General features: G+C 40.5%; 1 protein-coding gene and 2 long non-coding RNA genes across 18 annotated transcripts in view; 1 reads left to right on the top strand and 2 right to left on the bottom strand.

Annotated features, from left to right (window-relative positions):
- Positions 1-1,452: 1,452 nt before the first annotated feature.
- On the bottom strand, positions 1,453-3,176 carry LOC137851763 (uncharacterized). 2 transcript variants are annotated; one of them, XR_011093442.1, is made up of 3 exons: positions 2,769-3,130; positions 2,134-2,175; positions 1,453-1,932 (listed from the first exon to the last, which is right to left on the bottom strand). It is a non-coding gene; the product is annotated as an uncharacterized lncRNA (long non-coding RNA). The 2 variants fall into 2 exon arrangements; XR_011093443.1 differs by lacking the exon at positions 2,134-2,175 and having other exon boundaries at positions 2,769-3,176.
- Positions 3,177-4,329: 1,153 nt separating this feature from the next.
- Positions 4,330-8,368, top strand: LOC137850747 (uncharacterized). The gene is made up of 2 exons (XR_011092786.1): positions 4,330-4,913; positions 5,547-8,368. It is a non-coding gene; the product is annotated as an uncharacterized lncRNA (long non-coding RNA).
- A 3,893-nt stretch (positions 8,369-12,261) lies between these two features.
- Positions 12,262-17,560, bottom strand: part of IKZF1 (IKAROS family zinc finger 1) — a 73,886-nt gene continuing 68,587 nt past the window's right edge. For all 15 annotated transcript variants that reach the window (XM_068671061.1, XM_068671070.1, XM_068671069.1 and 12 more), the window contains one exon: positions 12,262-16,672. In XM_068671061.1, the coding sequence (XP_068527162.1) occupies positions 15,966-16,672 (707 nt within the window). In that variant the 3' untranslated portion in view covers positions 12,262-15,965. The remainder of the gene's footprint in view (positions 16,673-17,560) is intronic.

The raw sequence follows: 17,560 nt of genomic DNA, 5'->3' as shown, positions 1-17,560 counted from the left end.
CTGAAGTCACTAATGAAAATATTGACACTGAGGCAGGAAAGACCTCTCTGAAATCATCTTTGATATAATCTTGCAGTTTGGCTGTAGCTGCGCTTTAAAAATGGTTTTACAGTTAACTGTGTACTGGTACTGCAATATTTTAATAATTTATTTGTAAGAGTTTTAAGGTAAGATATATCCTGTATTCTGATATTGCCAAGGCACATTACCTGTCCTAGCAGGATATTAGGTTATTCTGCTGTGGTGGAGGAAGGTGCAACAGCAAGCAAAAAGCACTATTGTCTTCTTTCAGGAGCCAAGCGATGAGGAAAGTGAGTGACAGATGCAGGGATGTTGAAAAGAAATTGAATCTGCTTTTTGTCTGGTAGAGAGACGTTGCAGCACTTCCTCACTGTAGGTTAGTGGGGAAAGGGGGAACGATTGCCATTTCCCCGTCTGGGCATGACTGGAGTCATTAGCAGGGCAGAGAGGAGGGCACCAGAAAAGGGGAACCGTCAGCTCTGCAGGCTTAAGCAGGGTAAGGCTGCTGCTATTTTGGATTTTGGTTGTAGCATCAAAACCAAATAGTTCATCCTGACTCAGAGTAAGAGATGCGTGTGGTTTAGATGGTCTCATATTCTCTAACAGCACCAGAAACCTATGCACAGACAAGAGCGGGCCTTTTATCTGAGGTGAGCTAGTTTGTGGACTTCAAGGTTAGCGTGGCATCCTGCACTGTGTAGTACTTCTGTAAATATAATGCATGCCTTTGGCTATCATTGTATGCAGGCATAACCAAACATCCAAGCAAGAAAGACAGCTAGGCTCTTCTGAGGCTTTTCAGGAAAGCCATTTGAGAAAAAATTCCAGGAGCTGAGGCTGTCCTAAAGTGTAGAACTCTTTTTTTTTTTTTTTTTTTTAAAGAAGTTGATCAAAAAAAATCCCGCCAGTGGCTTGTGAAAATTCCTACCATATTCTTATAGATTGAATTCCATGCTGTGGGCTAAAATGTAATGAAAGATGAAATTTTCTAGGCTTCTGCTTTTCAACTTTGAATACGTTTTATTATTTCTCTATTTACTGGTACTAGTAAAAATTTCTTCTGATAACTTTTCAGAGGAAAGGATGTCTCTTTCATTTGGGGTGATCCTCCACTTAAGCCTGTTACCCAGAATCATTTTGATTAATAAATGTCACCAGTTAGAAATATTACTCAGTAGTGACTAAGACCTACAAGTCTATTTTCTCCTATTCCAAGTAAGTGTTTTTGTTTGGTACCTCTTTCAGCTAGTAACTGCTTATCCTTGCAAATGTGATATAGCCAATGAAATTTCTTACAAGAGCTTTCATGAAACAACTTGTGCTCGTGCATTTAATTCAGTATTCTGAAGAAGAACTTTTGACCTTATTTATTTAATCTTTTTTTTTTTTTCCCCAAATAAATAAGAAGAGATGTGAGATTGACACAGGGAGTTCGAATGCTCTCAATCTATTGCATTTATTACGTACCAGTTACTTACAAGATATAGTGATTAATGCCAGAAGAAATTATTGCCCACAAGAGCCCTCCCAGCCCTCATCTGGAGGGGTTTGCAGCACACAGTCAGGTTAGTCACAGTCTTTATGGCGCCTTGGGTTTTGAACTGTGGAGGCTGACAGCTCCCATTTGTGGTTAGTTAGATGGAGACATCCAGTGTGTGGCTAGCCCTCGTGACAGAAGTTGTTACTGCTCTCAGCCATCCCAGTAAACCCAACAGGGAAGGATGGCAATTGGAGGTACTGGTGTATCTTGCCCACAGCAGGATGGATATAAATCGGTTGTAGTGAAGAATATAGCCATGTAAGTAGATTAAGTGTGTCCCCCCACCCAGAGAGGGTGTGAACGCTAGAAGCTGGTTTCTGCAAGCTATTCTGATGCCAGGTACTCCAAAGATGCCATAACTTGGCATCTAGCTAGAAAAAAAGAGGGAGAAAACCCAAATCAACAAGGAAAATTGTAAAGTGTAGTGGGGGAACTAATCATATATAAATAAATATGCAAATAAACACATATAAGTTGAAGAGCAATGATGATATCTTTTCATTATCTGCTTAACATCATATAAAAGCATGCGTTTAGCATTGATGGCATAAGATTAGAAAAAAAGAACTTACTTTCAAGAAGGCCACAGAAACTTTGGGCTGGTATATCTACACCTACAGTGAAGAGGAGGTAGAAAACATGCCTGTAGTGACAAGGGAGGTAACAGGTAATCTGTTCCCACGTTCTGTGATCAGTCTGTTATTTTCTGAACATCCTCTAGTGTTTTTTTCAACAATTTTAATTATAAATTTAAAAGGCTCCACATTGTCATTTGATAGTAAAGCACCAGATTAAGCAGTCTTATAGTTGACTGAAAAAAAAGTAAATATAATTTACACAGTGATACCAGAAGGCGCTCTAAGATTAGATGTTTTGCATGAAAACAATGGAAGCAAGCTCAAGATCAAGTTTTCAGAAAGTTGTGCTGTTACCTGCAAAAAGTACATGCTAATACTCTATCTGTAAATGTTCCAGAGCTTTCAAATTCTGGGGCCTGCTCTATCATAACTTAATTCCATTGAAAGTATTTCTCACGTGCCTTTAAAAGTAGTAATAGTACAACTCCCTAAATAGGTAGGATAGCACAAATCAGCTCTTTAGTGACCCTGAGGTAGGGATAAGTTGTACCAGTGAAGGTAACATTTTATCTGTAGAATATTATCCCTCCACATTGTGGGGAGAAATACCTGTTAGGAGTCTTACATACCAGTCCTCTCTGCTTTGCATGATCCACAAGTGGGGGGATGTCTTTCCCACAGCACTGCCAGCAGGGAGAGTTCTGCTGTCAGAAATGTTAACCAGGTCGGCTCAAATGCTTTTCTATTTGTTCAAAGTAAAGCAGCTCAATGCCTAAAACTGGTTATGAGCTATCTGAAGTCCTTCCTCCTGGAGAGTGGCAAAAGTGCTGGCAGAACCTTATGGGTGTCCCCAGGTGGGACAGCCACTCTCAAGGTGTACCTGTGTTCCTGGACTAAAAGGTAAAAAGCCTTGGGGGGAGACAGGTTATATTAGATTTGTTTCACCTGGCCCAGAAACTATACAGATTGTCCCAGATAATTCCAAGCACTAATGGTATTCACAGGTTTTACCACAAATTCTTGTCGGTTTTCCTCGTTCCCTTACCCACCTGCTCTGGCTGGTTGGTTGTGTTAAATGTGCAGAGAGAGAGGAAGAATTTAACAGTGCTTAGCAGAGTGCCTTGTAAGGGAGAGGATGAATATTTAATAGTAAGACACGCAACTAGGACAGGCTTGACAAGACTAAAAGAAGCCTTGCTCAGTGTATCCCATGTGAGGTTTAGAACTTCATGGAGAAAAATATATCCACAATAAATCCACTCCATTTCTAGTAACTTCAGTCTTTTCAAGGGAAAGTAATGCACCTGTAGTGTTGACTTGATCTTTTTACAGCCTGCCACCAGATGGAGATCTTTTCCCAAACAAGTCCACCCAGTTTCTTAAGGAAAGCCCAAGGGTAGTCAAAGTGGTTTCCTTCTTTTGTCACTTAAAATCATCTAATATTAATGACTTGGTACTGGCATTTTATTAAGGAAAACTGTTGATTCATTTGGTGGACTTTTTTACGGTGTTTTTATTAATTTATTTTTTTACTGGGAGCTGTGAAAAACAGCCTGACACCTTTAGAACTACCTGACAACAAAGGCAGGATTTTTAAAAAATTAATTTCAGCTTGTGTTAATTAATTATAGCCTGAGAGGTTGGGCAAAGAGGCGAGAATCCTGATACATTTGTGCATTTGTGTTGAAACTCATCCTTGATCTTAGGACTTTAATAGTAGAACAAATGAACAGAAATGAGCAGCCTCCCAGGCTGGAGATCCTGAAGTGAATGCATTGAAGTTTAGATACATAACAGGTACATAGCAGGAGCTGAATCCAATTAATTCAACAGTCTCAATTCATTTGAGTTTTGGTTGATAGCAAGTGGCATTTGTTGCTCTCTTCACGTCTTGCAAGTGAAAATCATTAGTGCTATCGTAATAGGCTGACACTTCTGGCAACACCACTGCACCAGCAGCGCAGGGACCTTCTCCTGACCCACTTGACAGAAATCCCAGAAGGGCCAGCCCCTTCGTGTTGGGTAATTAATTAGCTTGCTGGATGGTCCCTCCAATTAATGTATGATTGAGTTGTCTTGGCAGGGTAAGACGTGTCTGTTTGTGGTCGGCATTGTAGACCGTTTTCCTGACTAAAGAAACCACTTGTATGATTTGTGAGTGTTGGAATTGGGCAGGGTTCTCAGGAGCTGCTGAAAGTATCAGCCCCTTGAGCATATTTTAAGCGAACCACGCTGATGCAATCCAAGATCATTAATCAAAAATATATGTAAAGCGTATATTTAAAAATAGGTGGCTAATATTGCTTTGTCTTCCAGAGTCCTGCAGTTTCTCACTTCCCTGCTTTGTGGGTCAGATGCTTTGCAGCCAATTTACATCAATTCCTGGCACTGTTTTTAAAGGAAGCAAGGGGGAACAGTGAGAAGTCTCACTTTCTGCCAACAACAGGAAGTGCATGCTCTTTGAGTCAGACAGCTTGTTTCAGCGATGCCTTTTGTTGAACCAACAAGTTACTGGACGGCGCATTCAATCTGAGGTGTAGTGCTGCTTGACAAATCCCTGGAAAGGCAACAGCAGAGGCGTGGGGGGTCAGGCGGAAGGCAGCACGCCATTGCAATGCTCCTTTTTTGAAGGCAGCATTCACTTTAAAGACCAGTCATCCGAGGGAAGAGAGAGGAAATGGTAACAACACCTCTCTCGTGATCTGTCCTGTGGGTCTGAATGTGCAGTGACTGAACTCTTGCTAGGGGTGACCACTGGAGGTTAGCACCTGGAGGTAAGCAGACTTCCATAGGTAAACTTTTTTTCATGATACATAGTTAAAAATGAAATTAATATAGGACCAGCTGTAAAAAAGAAAAGGAAAAGGATCCCTTCTCTATAATGTGCATCTTCACAGGACTCATTTCCAGGCCTACCTTTTGTATGCTGATTTTACATTGCACTTGTTCCATTTTTTTTGTTTGTTTTTCCCATAGAATCATGGAATGGTTTGGGCTGGAAGGGACCTTAAAGATCACCCAGTTCCAATTCCAACCCCCTGCTGTGGGCAGGGACACCTTCCCCCAGACCAGGTTGCCCAAAGCCCCATCCCACCTGGCCTTGAACACCTCCAGGGGAGGGGGCAACCACAGCTTCTCTGGGCAAAACAAAGATTTTTCCTTATCACTGAAAAAACACTTTCTAAAAAGCTAACTGCAAAAGCCACTCTCTTGCAGTTACCATTTACCTTCATTCCTTACAGTGTTTTCCTGATGCACAGGCAGGCTTAGTCTGAAGAAAACAAGAATGGGCAAAGTACATTTCTGAAGACATTAATTTTAGTATTTTACTGTCCCTAATTTATATTGTGTAAATCTACCATCCTCTCTCCACTGCCACCAACCCTCTGTGTATGTGTTTCTCCTAGGTATATGCTTTGTAGCCACATGCTAGCGAACTTGCCAAGGAGTGCTGTGGAAGCACGTGCCCCATACATGAGGAAATGGTGTGTCCTGAGGCACGCAGTTGAGACTGGCAGCAGATGGATGGTGTGGTACTGAACAGCAGAGACTTGGCCCTCCGTTCCTGTGTGCCTTTTGGAGAGGCTCTTCTCAGAGCTGCTAAATGACATGATCCTGCCAGCAGCTTTAGCTTTCTAAAGATCAGTACAACCTACATATTGACTTCAGAGAAAAAGTAGGTTAAGGATATAATGTTCCAAATTGCCTAAGTGGCCAGAGGCTTAGTAGCAAATACGTATGGCCAGTAGCATATAGAAAGGATGGCTTTTTGACTCAAATATTTCTCTAATTACAAAGGAAATTAGGCAAGCAGTTTATTTAGGAGAAGCAGAACCAAAAGGAAAGCTCTCAGCTTTCCCCATGTGTAGTACTGTTTCTCCAGAGAAGCTGTGGTGATCCTGCAAAATTTGACAAGGAGGGTGTAACAAGTCCTTCCCTATTTTCTGGAAATCCCACCCTCTTTCCACATCTTATCTGAAGTTTCTATTTTGCACGTTGGTATTTGTGCAAAGTTTCCAGCAAGACTTCTGTTTTCTGCTGTAAAACTAGCCTGCTAAACTAAATCCATCCTTTGCTTCCTTTTGTTTGGAGCATGATATTTTTCTTCATTGGGCTATTCCCCTGTTGGCTGTTTGTTGCTTCATTTGGCCTGAGATCATTGGGAGGCTAAATAGAGTGGTTTGGCTTTATTTTTCCCCTTATTTATTTATTCATTTATTTATTTATTTCCTTAGCTTAGAAAAGCATCCCAACTGTTAAACTGGTTAATTGCTACAGACCTCTTTTTTTGAGCAGCTCATTATAACTCTTTAGTAAAGTTCATTACGTGTCTATAGGAATGCTGAGAAGAGGTCTGAAGTTCCGTATGTCAGGCAGAGAACCTCTTTTCCACTGTTGTTTTCCTCTTCATCTATGCATCATTTAAAGACATTTGCAAAGCTGATGTTGTCTGACTTCAGCAGTTGATCATGGAAAGGATTATATATCTTTGTATATCTGGGCAAAATATTCTGTAAATGTAGGTAGTGTAAGAACTGTCAGTAACAGAGAAGTGGAAAGAAAACTGACCACTGTTGGTTAAAAATTAACTATTTTGAATTAGATGCACATACAGTACAGGTATACACACACATTTTGACATAATTAATGCCTGATTTGGATTCTTAAATTTAGGTCCTTTTTACAGCTCTTAAGAGTTTAGTGCAAGGGATTGCAAATACAGATTCCTGAATTTTCTACCCACGGAAAGGAAGCCTACTTTGTGGCTGGAGAATAAGCAAGTGATAGAAGATCTGGCTGCCAATCCTGATTTTTGTCACTAACTCATTGCATGATCTTGCATAAGGAATCTAGGCTTTCTTTGCCACAATTTCCCTTTCAGAAAAGGGGGAAGGATTTAATAGTTTTAGAGTAAAGCTTCCTTTTACCAACTTTACGTAAATTTTATCTTGGATTCTGGAAACTAGAGCATAAGCTTAAAGATAATAGGATGAAATGGTATTCCTTTTCGCTTCTGAGTCATTAAAGAAAACTCCACTTATTTTAATTCCCCCTTCCAGTAAATTGGGCTAAATACCTCCTTTATTTGAAGCAAAAATTGATATTCTCTGCAACTGCGTCTCCAGAGACCAGGATATTAAGAAATATCAATATCAAAATATCAAATAAGGTTAACGACAAACTGAAAAGGATTGTTAAAAAGGATTTACACTATCTGACTCTCTGCTTTGTCAGGTATTGCAGAAAAAAAGGAAGTATGAATGTATTATGAGAACACCTGCATTGGCTGAGTGGATTTTTTTAAATTTTTTTATTTTATTTTTACAAAGGGAGGTTGAGAAGTTGCTAATATCCAAACAAAAAGTAATTTTACTTCACAAATTGATTTCACATTTAAGAGTGATGAAGGCAAGAGGCCAACTGTTCCATAGTATAAAAGACGTGCAAGTATGACATTAAGTATGGTAGAATTTCCCGAAATGCACTGGTTTGGGCCTTTCTTAATTCTCTGGTAATAACCCTTATGGTAGAGAGTAATTTCTTTCTTCATCACTGCTGAACTAGATGTGTTAATTTTTCCACCTGATCTTCTACCACCCTTCATTTCCCTTCTGGTCTTCCTATCACTTCTGGTACATTTGTCCCTATCTTCAATGACCAAATTGTGATTCAGCCATCGAGAACTGTTATACAAAACTCAAACAGATGCCAACAGTCTCTTTTCTTCTGTCCTGGGCTTTGGGATTTTGTTGAAAATCCTCAATTTTACATTTCTCAGTTTATTGATAAGTGTATTTCATTGTCTTCCTAAAACCACATCAGCTTTTCTTGTCTGCTGATCTGTACTCTCTGCTGATCAGGATCCAGTCTTTATTTTAAGGTCAATGCAGAGTAGTTGTGGCTTAGGGAGAAGCAGAAAGCTGCAGACGCATGAACTGCAGGGTGTTTTAGTAGGGTGTACTCTGCATCAGCTTGATTATTTTCCCTTATTCAGGTTTACTACTCTGGCTACTTCAACAGAATTCTCTGACAGGTACTAGCATAATATTAGGCGGTTTGAAACTGTTTTGTATCTCAGAGAGCTCACAAAAGGCATGGTGAGACAGATGTTTCCAAAGCAGAAGTAATCATTCTAATTTGTACTAATATTTGATGAGTCCAAAAAAAAACCCCCACATACATGTGGAAGCGTGTCAAGTGCTTTTGCTACAGACTATGCAAATAAAATACCATACAGATTATTAGGCTATGTGTCAGCCTCGTGACTGGATGCAGTGCAAAAATAGAGCTTGTTGGTGGTTCAGAGTAGGACTTCTGAGATGGAAAGGTGAATCTTTAATGTGCTGTGCTAAAAAAAATGTGAAATTCGTGTAACAGCGCATCTGTTAGCACCTGCAAGCATGTTTTTCAGCAAGTATTTATTTTGTCTTTTTCTCCAGCTCAAAGGAGAAGGATCCTGTAGTCTCTCCCTTGGCTGAGCACAGGAATCTCTGTAAGATGATGAAGATGCTTTTTCATTCTGCTGCTATCAGTGAAACAAATCTGCAATGTTTGAATCCATATTTGAACATCCTTGAATTTTAAGAGCTCTTTGGATCTCTAATTTTGATGGTGTACAAAGACTGCAGTATTTAGTCTTTATCAATGCAACAGGAACACTAAAGTAAAAGCTGTGGTCAAATAGACATTACTACAGCCTTTCAAAGAGAGGAAGAGGGGAAAAAATAAAAAAGAAAACCCTCCTTCACTTATAGTATATCATAGGTACATGTTAAGCTGCTGCCCAAATATTTATGTTGTGTTCTGAGTTGTTTTGGCTGCCAGGAGGCAAGGAGAGGAGACGAGCTCACACATCTGGGGCTCTGGGCTCTGTTCTTCACAGTAAGGAGCTTGCAAAGCGGGGGCTGCACCTTGGGCTTGCACCATGCTCGCCTCCGGTCACGATGAAGTTCGGTGTGTGCAAAGAGGGGATGCCAGCTTGGGAGGTTTTACTCTTTGTTCGTGGGGTGGCGTGAAGTTTACAGGCTTTAAAGTGAAAACGGGAGCCCGCTGAAATTAGTCACTAAAATTTTCACTGACTTAAGAGAGATGAGTGTTTTGGCCCTGAAAGCTTCAGTACGGACTTGATGAGTCCCCCCTGCCCGCATCATAGTTTCCCTAGAAAATAGCTAAAAGCAACCTCGGGCAGACACTAGGTTCAAAATTAAAATTTAATCTGGTTGAACACTGAGTGGGAAACAAGAAGTGAAAACTGTCAACTGTGCCCAGATCCATTCAGATCACTTCTAGGGACAGTTTTGATACCAAATTATCCTTGTTATGCAAATTTCCTCACCAACCGGCTGGTTCCCAGTTATGCATGGGGAGAAGCGGTGGCCACATCTGCTTCCCGTTTTGCCGTTTCAGAGACGAGCCATCTGTTTGGCCTCATCCCGAACAGCCTGCTCGGTGCTGATTAACTTCCTCACCCTGCCAGCCCTGGGCTCACTGTCTGCTGCAAGGTGTAGATTTTTTTTATTTTTTTTTTCACTAACTGCTTATAAACCAGAACCTTCACTTCTCTCCCAAGGGACAGGAAGGCGTTGGTTTGTGTGATTTGCAGCCGCCACCCGCGGCAGAAACAGCGGCAGCTGCCCTCTATCACTCACATGCTTCATACGTGTGGTCGGGACAGATAAAATGGGAATTGTTCTGTGACCTGGGACCTTCTTTAAAGCAGTGAGGCCTTACTTTAAATAAATTAACAACCTGTAATGCTAACGGCTGAATTCAGCCAAACTCTCACTGCAATTAATAGGAATCTCTCCTTTTTGGTGTGAGTGCAATTCCAGCCACGCTCGCTGCAGTCCATCTTTCTGTTGAGATGTGATGAACTCCTCCTCTCTGAGGCCTGGCTTTGTAATTCTTACTGCCATCCACCTCATTTTTGGGGAAACTGCTAAATTTTTTTATTTTTTTTTTATTTATTTATTTTTTGATACCCATCTTCTGGCAGCAGTGGCAGGATTTTAGGAATGCGCATGTGCACAGCCTTCAGTGATTTAGTCGAGAATTGTGCATTCAGCAGCCCTGAAATTTTGGGGAAAAATTGGGGAAAAAGAAAAGATGGGCCAAAAATTAAAACTGGGAAACGGTGATCATGGACCTCATTCAAAAATGAAGATTCCTGTTGGCTTTTACAGGCCAGATCTCATGGATTTGGGTCTTCCTTGATGCATTAGGACCACAAGACGATCTCACACCATTTTCCTTTCAGGCAGCAGATTGCATTTCGTGATTGCGGATGCAACCCAGTTGGCCCAGAGCAGGGGAGGATGCCCTTGAGCTTTGACCCACAAGGCACAGGGGAACAGATTTTTCAGAAATCAAACACTTTGGTTTTCCAGTCACAACACTTCCAGCTTTCAAATTGCTGCTGCTGAAAGTTTGAAGCTTTCAGTGGGAAACCTTCTCTCCTTCATTTTTGATCAGCTCTGTTCACAAGCTGGCAAAAATGGTGCAATACTTTCTGTCTGTTGGGAAAGTCAGGAGCATTTTTAAGCACTTTTCCTCAAATAAAGTATTCTTTTTTTTTTTTTCTTTTTCTTTTTTTTTTTCCCTCCCTACCCCTCAAATAATTAGGAAATTGTTTCATTATCACATCTATGTGCTCCAGGTCTGGCTCTGAGTTCTCATTTTGACATCTATGGGAAAAACTTTGAATGTTTTTGTTTATTTCATGATTTTAAAGACGGACTAGAAAGCATTGGTGAGCGAGCACATTTTAACACTGTTTCAATGTTTAGATGTTTTTGATGTTTAGATGGATTGGGAAGCCTAGCTGGGGACTCACAGCTGAAAATGTTCACCCCTGGTTGTTCTGTGTTTGAATCTGTGTAATACTTCATCTCTTTGCACCTACAGCAGTTACTGATGTAATCTAATCAAGCTACAGGAGTAACAAAAATATAAGATGATTGGAAAGAGAGTCTTTGCAACATAATAGATAGTACGGATCTTTAGTTACACAAACTTTCATTTATCTGTGGATGTCTCTACTTAAGTTCAAAGATTTAGTAACTTTGATGGGGAATATTACATTTGGTTTATTTCTGTGATTTATTACTAACAGCCCCTGTTTAATTTGCCAGAGAGTCACCTGCTGAAACAGAAATTTGTAGTTCAGCTCATTTACTGAGAACTGGCTGTGGTGGTGAACAAAAGAATCAGAACATCAGAAGCTTCCTTCTTGTAGAAAAGTAGTAGCAGTTTTTGATGAAAACCTATCACAGTAATTTGAAAAATCTAGATTTTGGGAACCTGTAAAAGATTACAATATCATTAGTTTTTTTTTTTTTTTTTTTTTTTTTTTAATCTCATTTTGTTTACAATAATACAGTTTTACAAATGGAAATATTTCTAAAACTTTATAAACTATGCTCTTCCTAAACCAGCCAATGATTCTTGTTTGCATTAAATATGTGATGTGAAATTTACTGTGCTGGAATCTGAGGGAACCAGAGACACCCACAGAGAAATCACCTTTGTTATGGTAAGTAGTAGAAATAATTCCTCAGTGTTTTATTTTGAATTACCATGGCTCTACATGCAGAAGTAATTGTGTTCGGTAATGGCTTAGCCTTGCTGATGGGAGGAAAGGGTGAGGGACAGCTGGAAGGGAAGAAACCTCCTTAAAGTCAGGCGCTCGAAGCAGCTGCCCAAGTTTTTGTGGCTGGGGGCACTGCAGGTAGGATGTAGCAAGTGTATGGGTTTGATATTCAGCTGGAAGTGGCCTGATAGGGCTGCTTCAGGTGGCTTGGAGGAGGTGCAGGGTGGTTGAAACAGCGCCACTTTTTTGGCCACAGAGGACGGGTTGGGAGGGCAGCAAGGTCAGCCTCGCTGTGAGGTGAGCTGTGGGTGCAGCAGCAGAGGCTGAGGCTCTGCCTGATGCTTTCCCCTTTGAGCATCACATGGGACCACACATTGCCCACGCATGCAGATGAGCACAACTACTTTGTCTCCTACCAGGAGAGCAACAGAAATGTCCTGGGTTTTGGTGTTTTTTCTTTCTTTTTTTTTTTTTTTTTTTTTTAAACCACTTTCTCTTCTCTTACAAGATACATCTCACTTTGCAGACATAACTTAATAACATTTCCAATTTTTATGAAATTTGCTTTTTTTTTTTTTAAATACAATGTTCTCAAAGATAAAACAAAGTTACAATAGAAAATCACAGAAAAGAAATGTGTAAATACAATGTTTCTGTTGGAAAAGGCAGTGCCTGGGGAGGGCTGGGAAGCGGTTCTTTTTCATTTTTTTTCAAACAGGTCTAAACTTAAAGCCATTCACCATGTTTATTTTTTTAGGGTTCAGCTAAACCATCTTAGGCTATTGCACCAAAAGCAAAGGAGAGAAAAGGGAGATTATGCTAAACTAGTTTTCTGAGGGCACAGTTTGTTTAGATGTACACACACAACATCCTACTTTCATGTCTTCCCTGCATGTTCATCAATAAAATTATTGAAACACTTGGTTCTAAACAAATGGAAGGTGATTTTGTGCAAAATCCAAACAAAAAACAACCCCAAAAAGCCCCTTCATGAAAGGGAATGCTGTTTGCTTCTGCATTTTGACTATGCCCTCTGATACACTGTATCTTAATATTACTTACTTATACCACTGTACTTTTTAATATACAACATCAACATATTCTGTGATACTATAAATAAGAAAGCTCCAGACCCAGGAAACAAACCCACTGTGACTGACAGTGCATCGTCATGTGATACAAACCATTTTAGATGTATATATATATATACACACACTTATATATGTATATAAAATATTTATGATACACAAAACTTTTGTTAGGGCATGTGCATGTTGAAGAGAAAAGCGACACGGAAAGTCATACACATGCATGTGAGCACACAAATGTTGCAAAGGCAGTGAACCTTGCCAGAAATCAGAAATTGTATTTAAAAGCGGAGTCTGAGGCAGTTTTGAACTCAATTGAAACTATGCTTGCTTACAAGATTGAGGAATGTGGCTTTATTTGTATTGTATTTTCATAAAAACAAATAAACAAAATCACCTGAGTAAACTTTTGCCACCCCCATCCCCTATTTTATAGCTTTGTGTGTCTTAAAATGGAGCATTAAAAAAAATATTATAACATGGGGTGTATAGAGACCTAAGTCTAAGAATAGTGGAAAAGTGGTAGAAGAGTAATAAAAGCAGAGTGACTACACAAATGGTGTTGAAAAGGGGCTAAGAAACTACTTTGTCCCTTCTTGGTCTGAATCAATTGGAAATTGAGAGGGGTAAGGACAGGTGAACGTATTCCTACCAACTATGAAAAAATGAACCCACTTAAACTTTACTTAGAACACCCAAACAAAATTTTAAGCTCCTCCCTTGAAGGTCTATTCCAGGTCATCCCTTTACAGAGCCGTACTGCCTCATTGTCACACACAGGCTGTCCAGAAGCTGAATATGTAACAAACATCGCTGACCAAACCGTAATTGCTGTCCTGTGAGGGAACAGAGCTAAAATGGGGGAGCAGGAGGAGCTCAGCTCTGGGTCTGTGGTGTGTTGTACCAATGTCTGGGGGTCTCTGGCCACTCAGTGTGCTCTGCCCTTCCTGGTGTGTGTTAACGATCTGTTTTCACTGATGTAGCAGGTACATGAAGCAGTTTGCAGAGAAGCATGCAAGGCATCTGGTGACAAAGCTGCACACCGTGCACGCCCACATGCACTTACAGGGTAACAGCACTGCTGTCTGTGCACACACGTTCTATCCAGTAAGTGTCCTGCCAGTGGCATAAAAAGCTAAGAAAGGTAAGAGTGTAAAAGCTTCTGTTCTGCACAGTTTTATAATTCATTATTTCATCAGTATCTTTCCTCTGACTTCCGTGTTGTTGCTCCTGGCTTACACCTGCAAAAGTGAAAGCAGAAGAAGGAACTGGGTGTCTGTACTAGAACTGTGCATTAAATATAACTACGCCTACCAAGCAGAATTGCCCTAGGTACAAGTGTTCACAGTTCCCTCAAATCTCTTTTATAACACATATCTGTCCTTGCATGCACTTGGGGATGGAGAACATGTAACTGTATTACAAGACTGCTCCCCTTGTTGGTTACATGATCTTGTTTATTGGAGAACATCCATTTGTTATTCTGAGTGAAAGTATTTACTCATTAAGTTAATTGGGTGGCTTGTTTTTATGAATGCTGACCAGGAAATGCTGCAGCACCAATGAGAGTTTTTTGTGTAGCTGCAAGATTTCTTTTTAGACCCATCTTACACTACGGGGATGTTCAGGGAAAGGAATGATCTATTTGGAAGAGGAAGTTAAGAAGAAGTTTTTAAAAAATACTTTTTTTTATATCAGATGTGTTTGGGGATAAAAAGTATGTGTCATAGAAGTTTTTATTCTGACCGAAGTTACAATATCTGCAGCAGAAGCTGCCATGGAGAAAGCTCTTGACAGATTTTACTGTGCTCTGCAAAGCGCTGCATTCTCTGGTCTCTGTTCAGCAATACACCATTTTTTTTTTTTTAACCTTAAAATTAGCTCTGCTAAAGTAAAATTAACTTAAAGTACATAGTAAGTGTTTTGTTGAATAGGAAGCCAGGGTGCTCAGCACCTTTGCCAAGGAACCCACCTTTGAGGGATTGGTCCCTCATTAAATAGCAAGTGTAAGGAAAGAGGGAGAGGGCTACAGATTTTTGACTGGGTGGTTTAATTCAGCTCGGTGTTTTACAAGTAATTAAGTGCAACACAAGTAGAGCCACAAAATCTACAAGAGGACATCTTCTGTGGTAGCAGAGTGAGAATTTCTCACAGACAAAATATAGGGGTATTTGGGTATTTTCCAGGCAGTGTAAAAAGATGAGAAATGTGCATAAGGAGACTTTTGCCACACATATTTCTAGCTAGTGCTTTTCTCAACTGTACATCATACTTCTCTAACTAACTAAAACTTAAAAGAGAAAGAAAAATTAAATACACTGTAACTTGTTTATGCAGCAAGAGGAGGGGTTTCTTAATGAAAAGTGGGGTTTTATTGGATAGGGAGAGAAAACATTTATTTAAAGAAGAGCCATCGACACTCTTTTCTATACATTAAATGCAATCCGTACTTCACAGAGTATATTACAGGGGTGTGCCTCGTATCTGTCACACACCTGCTCGCTTGCCTAGAGACACAAACAAGGCATGCCATGATGTCAATCCCAGAAGCACCCTTGCACGTGGAAATACTCTACATATTCCTGCCAAAGTAACCCTGGACCCTCTGGCTGGGTTCCAGTCCCACCCCAGCTGTCTGTGAAGTCATCTGCGATGGGCCCCTACAATCTTTAGTTGACTTTAAATTCTTCCCAAATGAGTCAAATAATACCAGAAAGTCAAAAAATATGCATCTGGTGGAAGAGCCCTATGCTCAGGGTGTTAAGAGAGCAAGCTAGGCCATTCCTGTCTATCATGTTCTCATCAGTGTTGTGCATTCTGCGCATGGTTAACAGTTTTGGCAAGGGAGATTTGCAAGAAGCATCACTTAAGGGAAGGGCTTTCAGCTATCTGACTACAAAAGCTCCTACTTACATTACTAAAGGTTTTTGGTGATCAAATACTTTCAGTAAAAACTTTAATGTTCACTTTAGAAAACTGAGTTGCAATGCATGCTACCAAAAGAAAACTCTTTTCTTGTGGGAGAAGATCTCTGGATTTTGGATTTTCTTGTTCCTTTTGCTGTCCAGTAGACTTGTGCTTCGCTGCTGTTGTTGCTTGTGCAGCTCCAGTAATGCAGCTGTTGAGGCTGGATCCATGCCGGAGGAGTTTTAACTCATGTGGAAACGGTGCTCCCCTCGAGTTATGTGGGAAGAGAATTCATACCTGTCCTGGCTGTGGTAGCCACACATGTTGCACTCGAAAGGATCGCGGAACCCGTGGCAGCCCATATGGATTGTGTACATCACATGATCCAAGAAAAGGACTCGACAGTGTTCGCACTTGTAAACTTTCACTTGCTCCCCATTGCTGCTGATCACTTTGAAAGCATCCTGGGAATTGTCAGTACCTGCCCTCAAGACATCATATTGCCTGCTTTCTTCTTTTATGGATATGCCATTTCTTGCATGGGGACCTATGTGATTTGTCAGGTAAATTAAACCACTGCGTTCCTCGTTATTGCTCTCGGTATCTGTTGAGTCTTGGCAGCTGTTGCTGGGAGAGGCATCCCGTTCAGAGGAGACAGATTTGGCTTTGGAAAGCAGCAACAAGTTTTCCACTGCGCTGTCCTGAGCTGTGTGGTTGGAGCGAGCCTGATTGTCCCCGAGAGGTTTGTGGAGCTGATACATGGGGCTGATGACGGGCACCACTTCAGAGCCACCTGGCGGTGTCTGGACGAGGGGGCGCAAGGACTCTGCCCCCAGGTAGCTGATGGCATTGTTAATGGCCTGGTCTATGACGTGCGTCTGCATTATCTCATTCTCCTTCTCATAGTTGGTGGTGGCATCATATGGAAGATCAGACAGGCATTTCTCACCTGTGGTGGAAAACAGTCAGGAGTTAGACCATTCATTCCTACATAATTAAGGAGATGATTACCATGGACTAATCAAACAACAGAACTGATTAAATCCACATGTGAAATTCACTTGTGGTATTCACAGATCTCTAATATAGCTGGTCAGAAAATTGGTAGGTTGGTGCTCTTTTAACCTGAAAAATAATCTGAGCTCTTTGGAAAACCAAAATGGAAGAAAACAGATTTTTTAAAATAATTCTATGGGGACTTGTGGGAGCTACAGATTGAGTGCTTCATCCTTGCCTTATCCTGTCTAAGTGAACTCCCTCATCTGACTGCTGCAGTGAACTGGGGCATACCTTTGTGGCTAGTGTACCAGCACAGTTACAGGGAGCCTGGGCTTTATACTTCAGAGAATGAAACACATTACCAATTTTTCCCTAAAACATTACACTTTTTTAATTGTAATTACAATGTTTTAGTTTTAAACTTTCGGTTTCTTACAACTAACCCATATCACTACTGTGGTCATATGTAATTTCTGAAAGAAACCAACAAAAACTTAACTTTCCATATTGCAACCTTCCTCCCACGCATTGTTTTTTAAACAAGCCATACATTAGACACATTATGAGAAGGTTCACATGCTCTTAGAAATTTTGTGTCAAAAACATTATAACCTACAAGAGCAGGGAAGAACCATATATTTTTCCTATCAGGTAGAAAGGCATGCACAGAGCAAGATTCTTACTGCTTCTAACCTTGACTCTGATTTGCAATGCCAAAGCTAAGGGGTACTCTTTATTTCTTAAAATCAGATTGCACTAATATATCTCTGGCTGGATCCCCACATATTGAATGTTGAACGTCACTATAATTTCTCAAAATATGGTCTGAATTTTTGGG

The sequence above is a fragment of the Anas acuta genome, chromosome 2, assembly GCF_963932015.1.
Source record: "Anas acuta chromosome 2, bAnaAcu1.1, whole genome shotgun sequence".
Lineage (NCBI taxonomy): Eukaryota > Metazoa > Chordata > Aves > Anseriformes > Anatidae > Anas > Anas acuta.
Note: the sequence above shows the minus strand (reverse complement) of the source record. Positions and strands in the feature narration are given on the sequence as shown.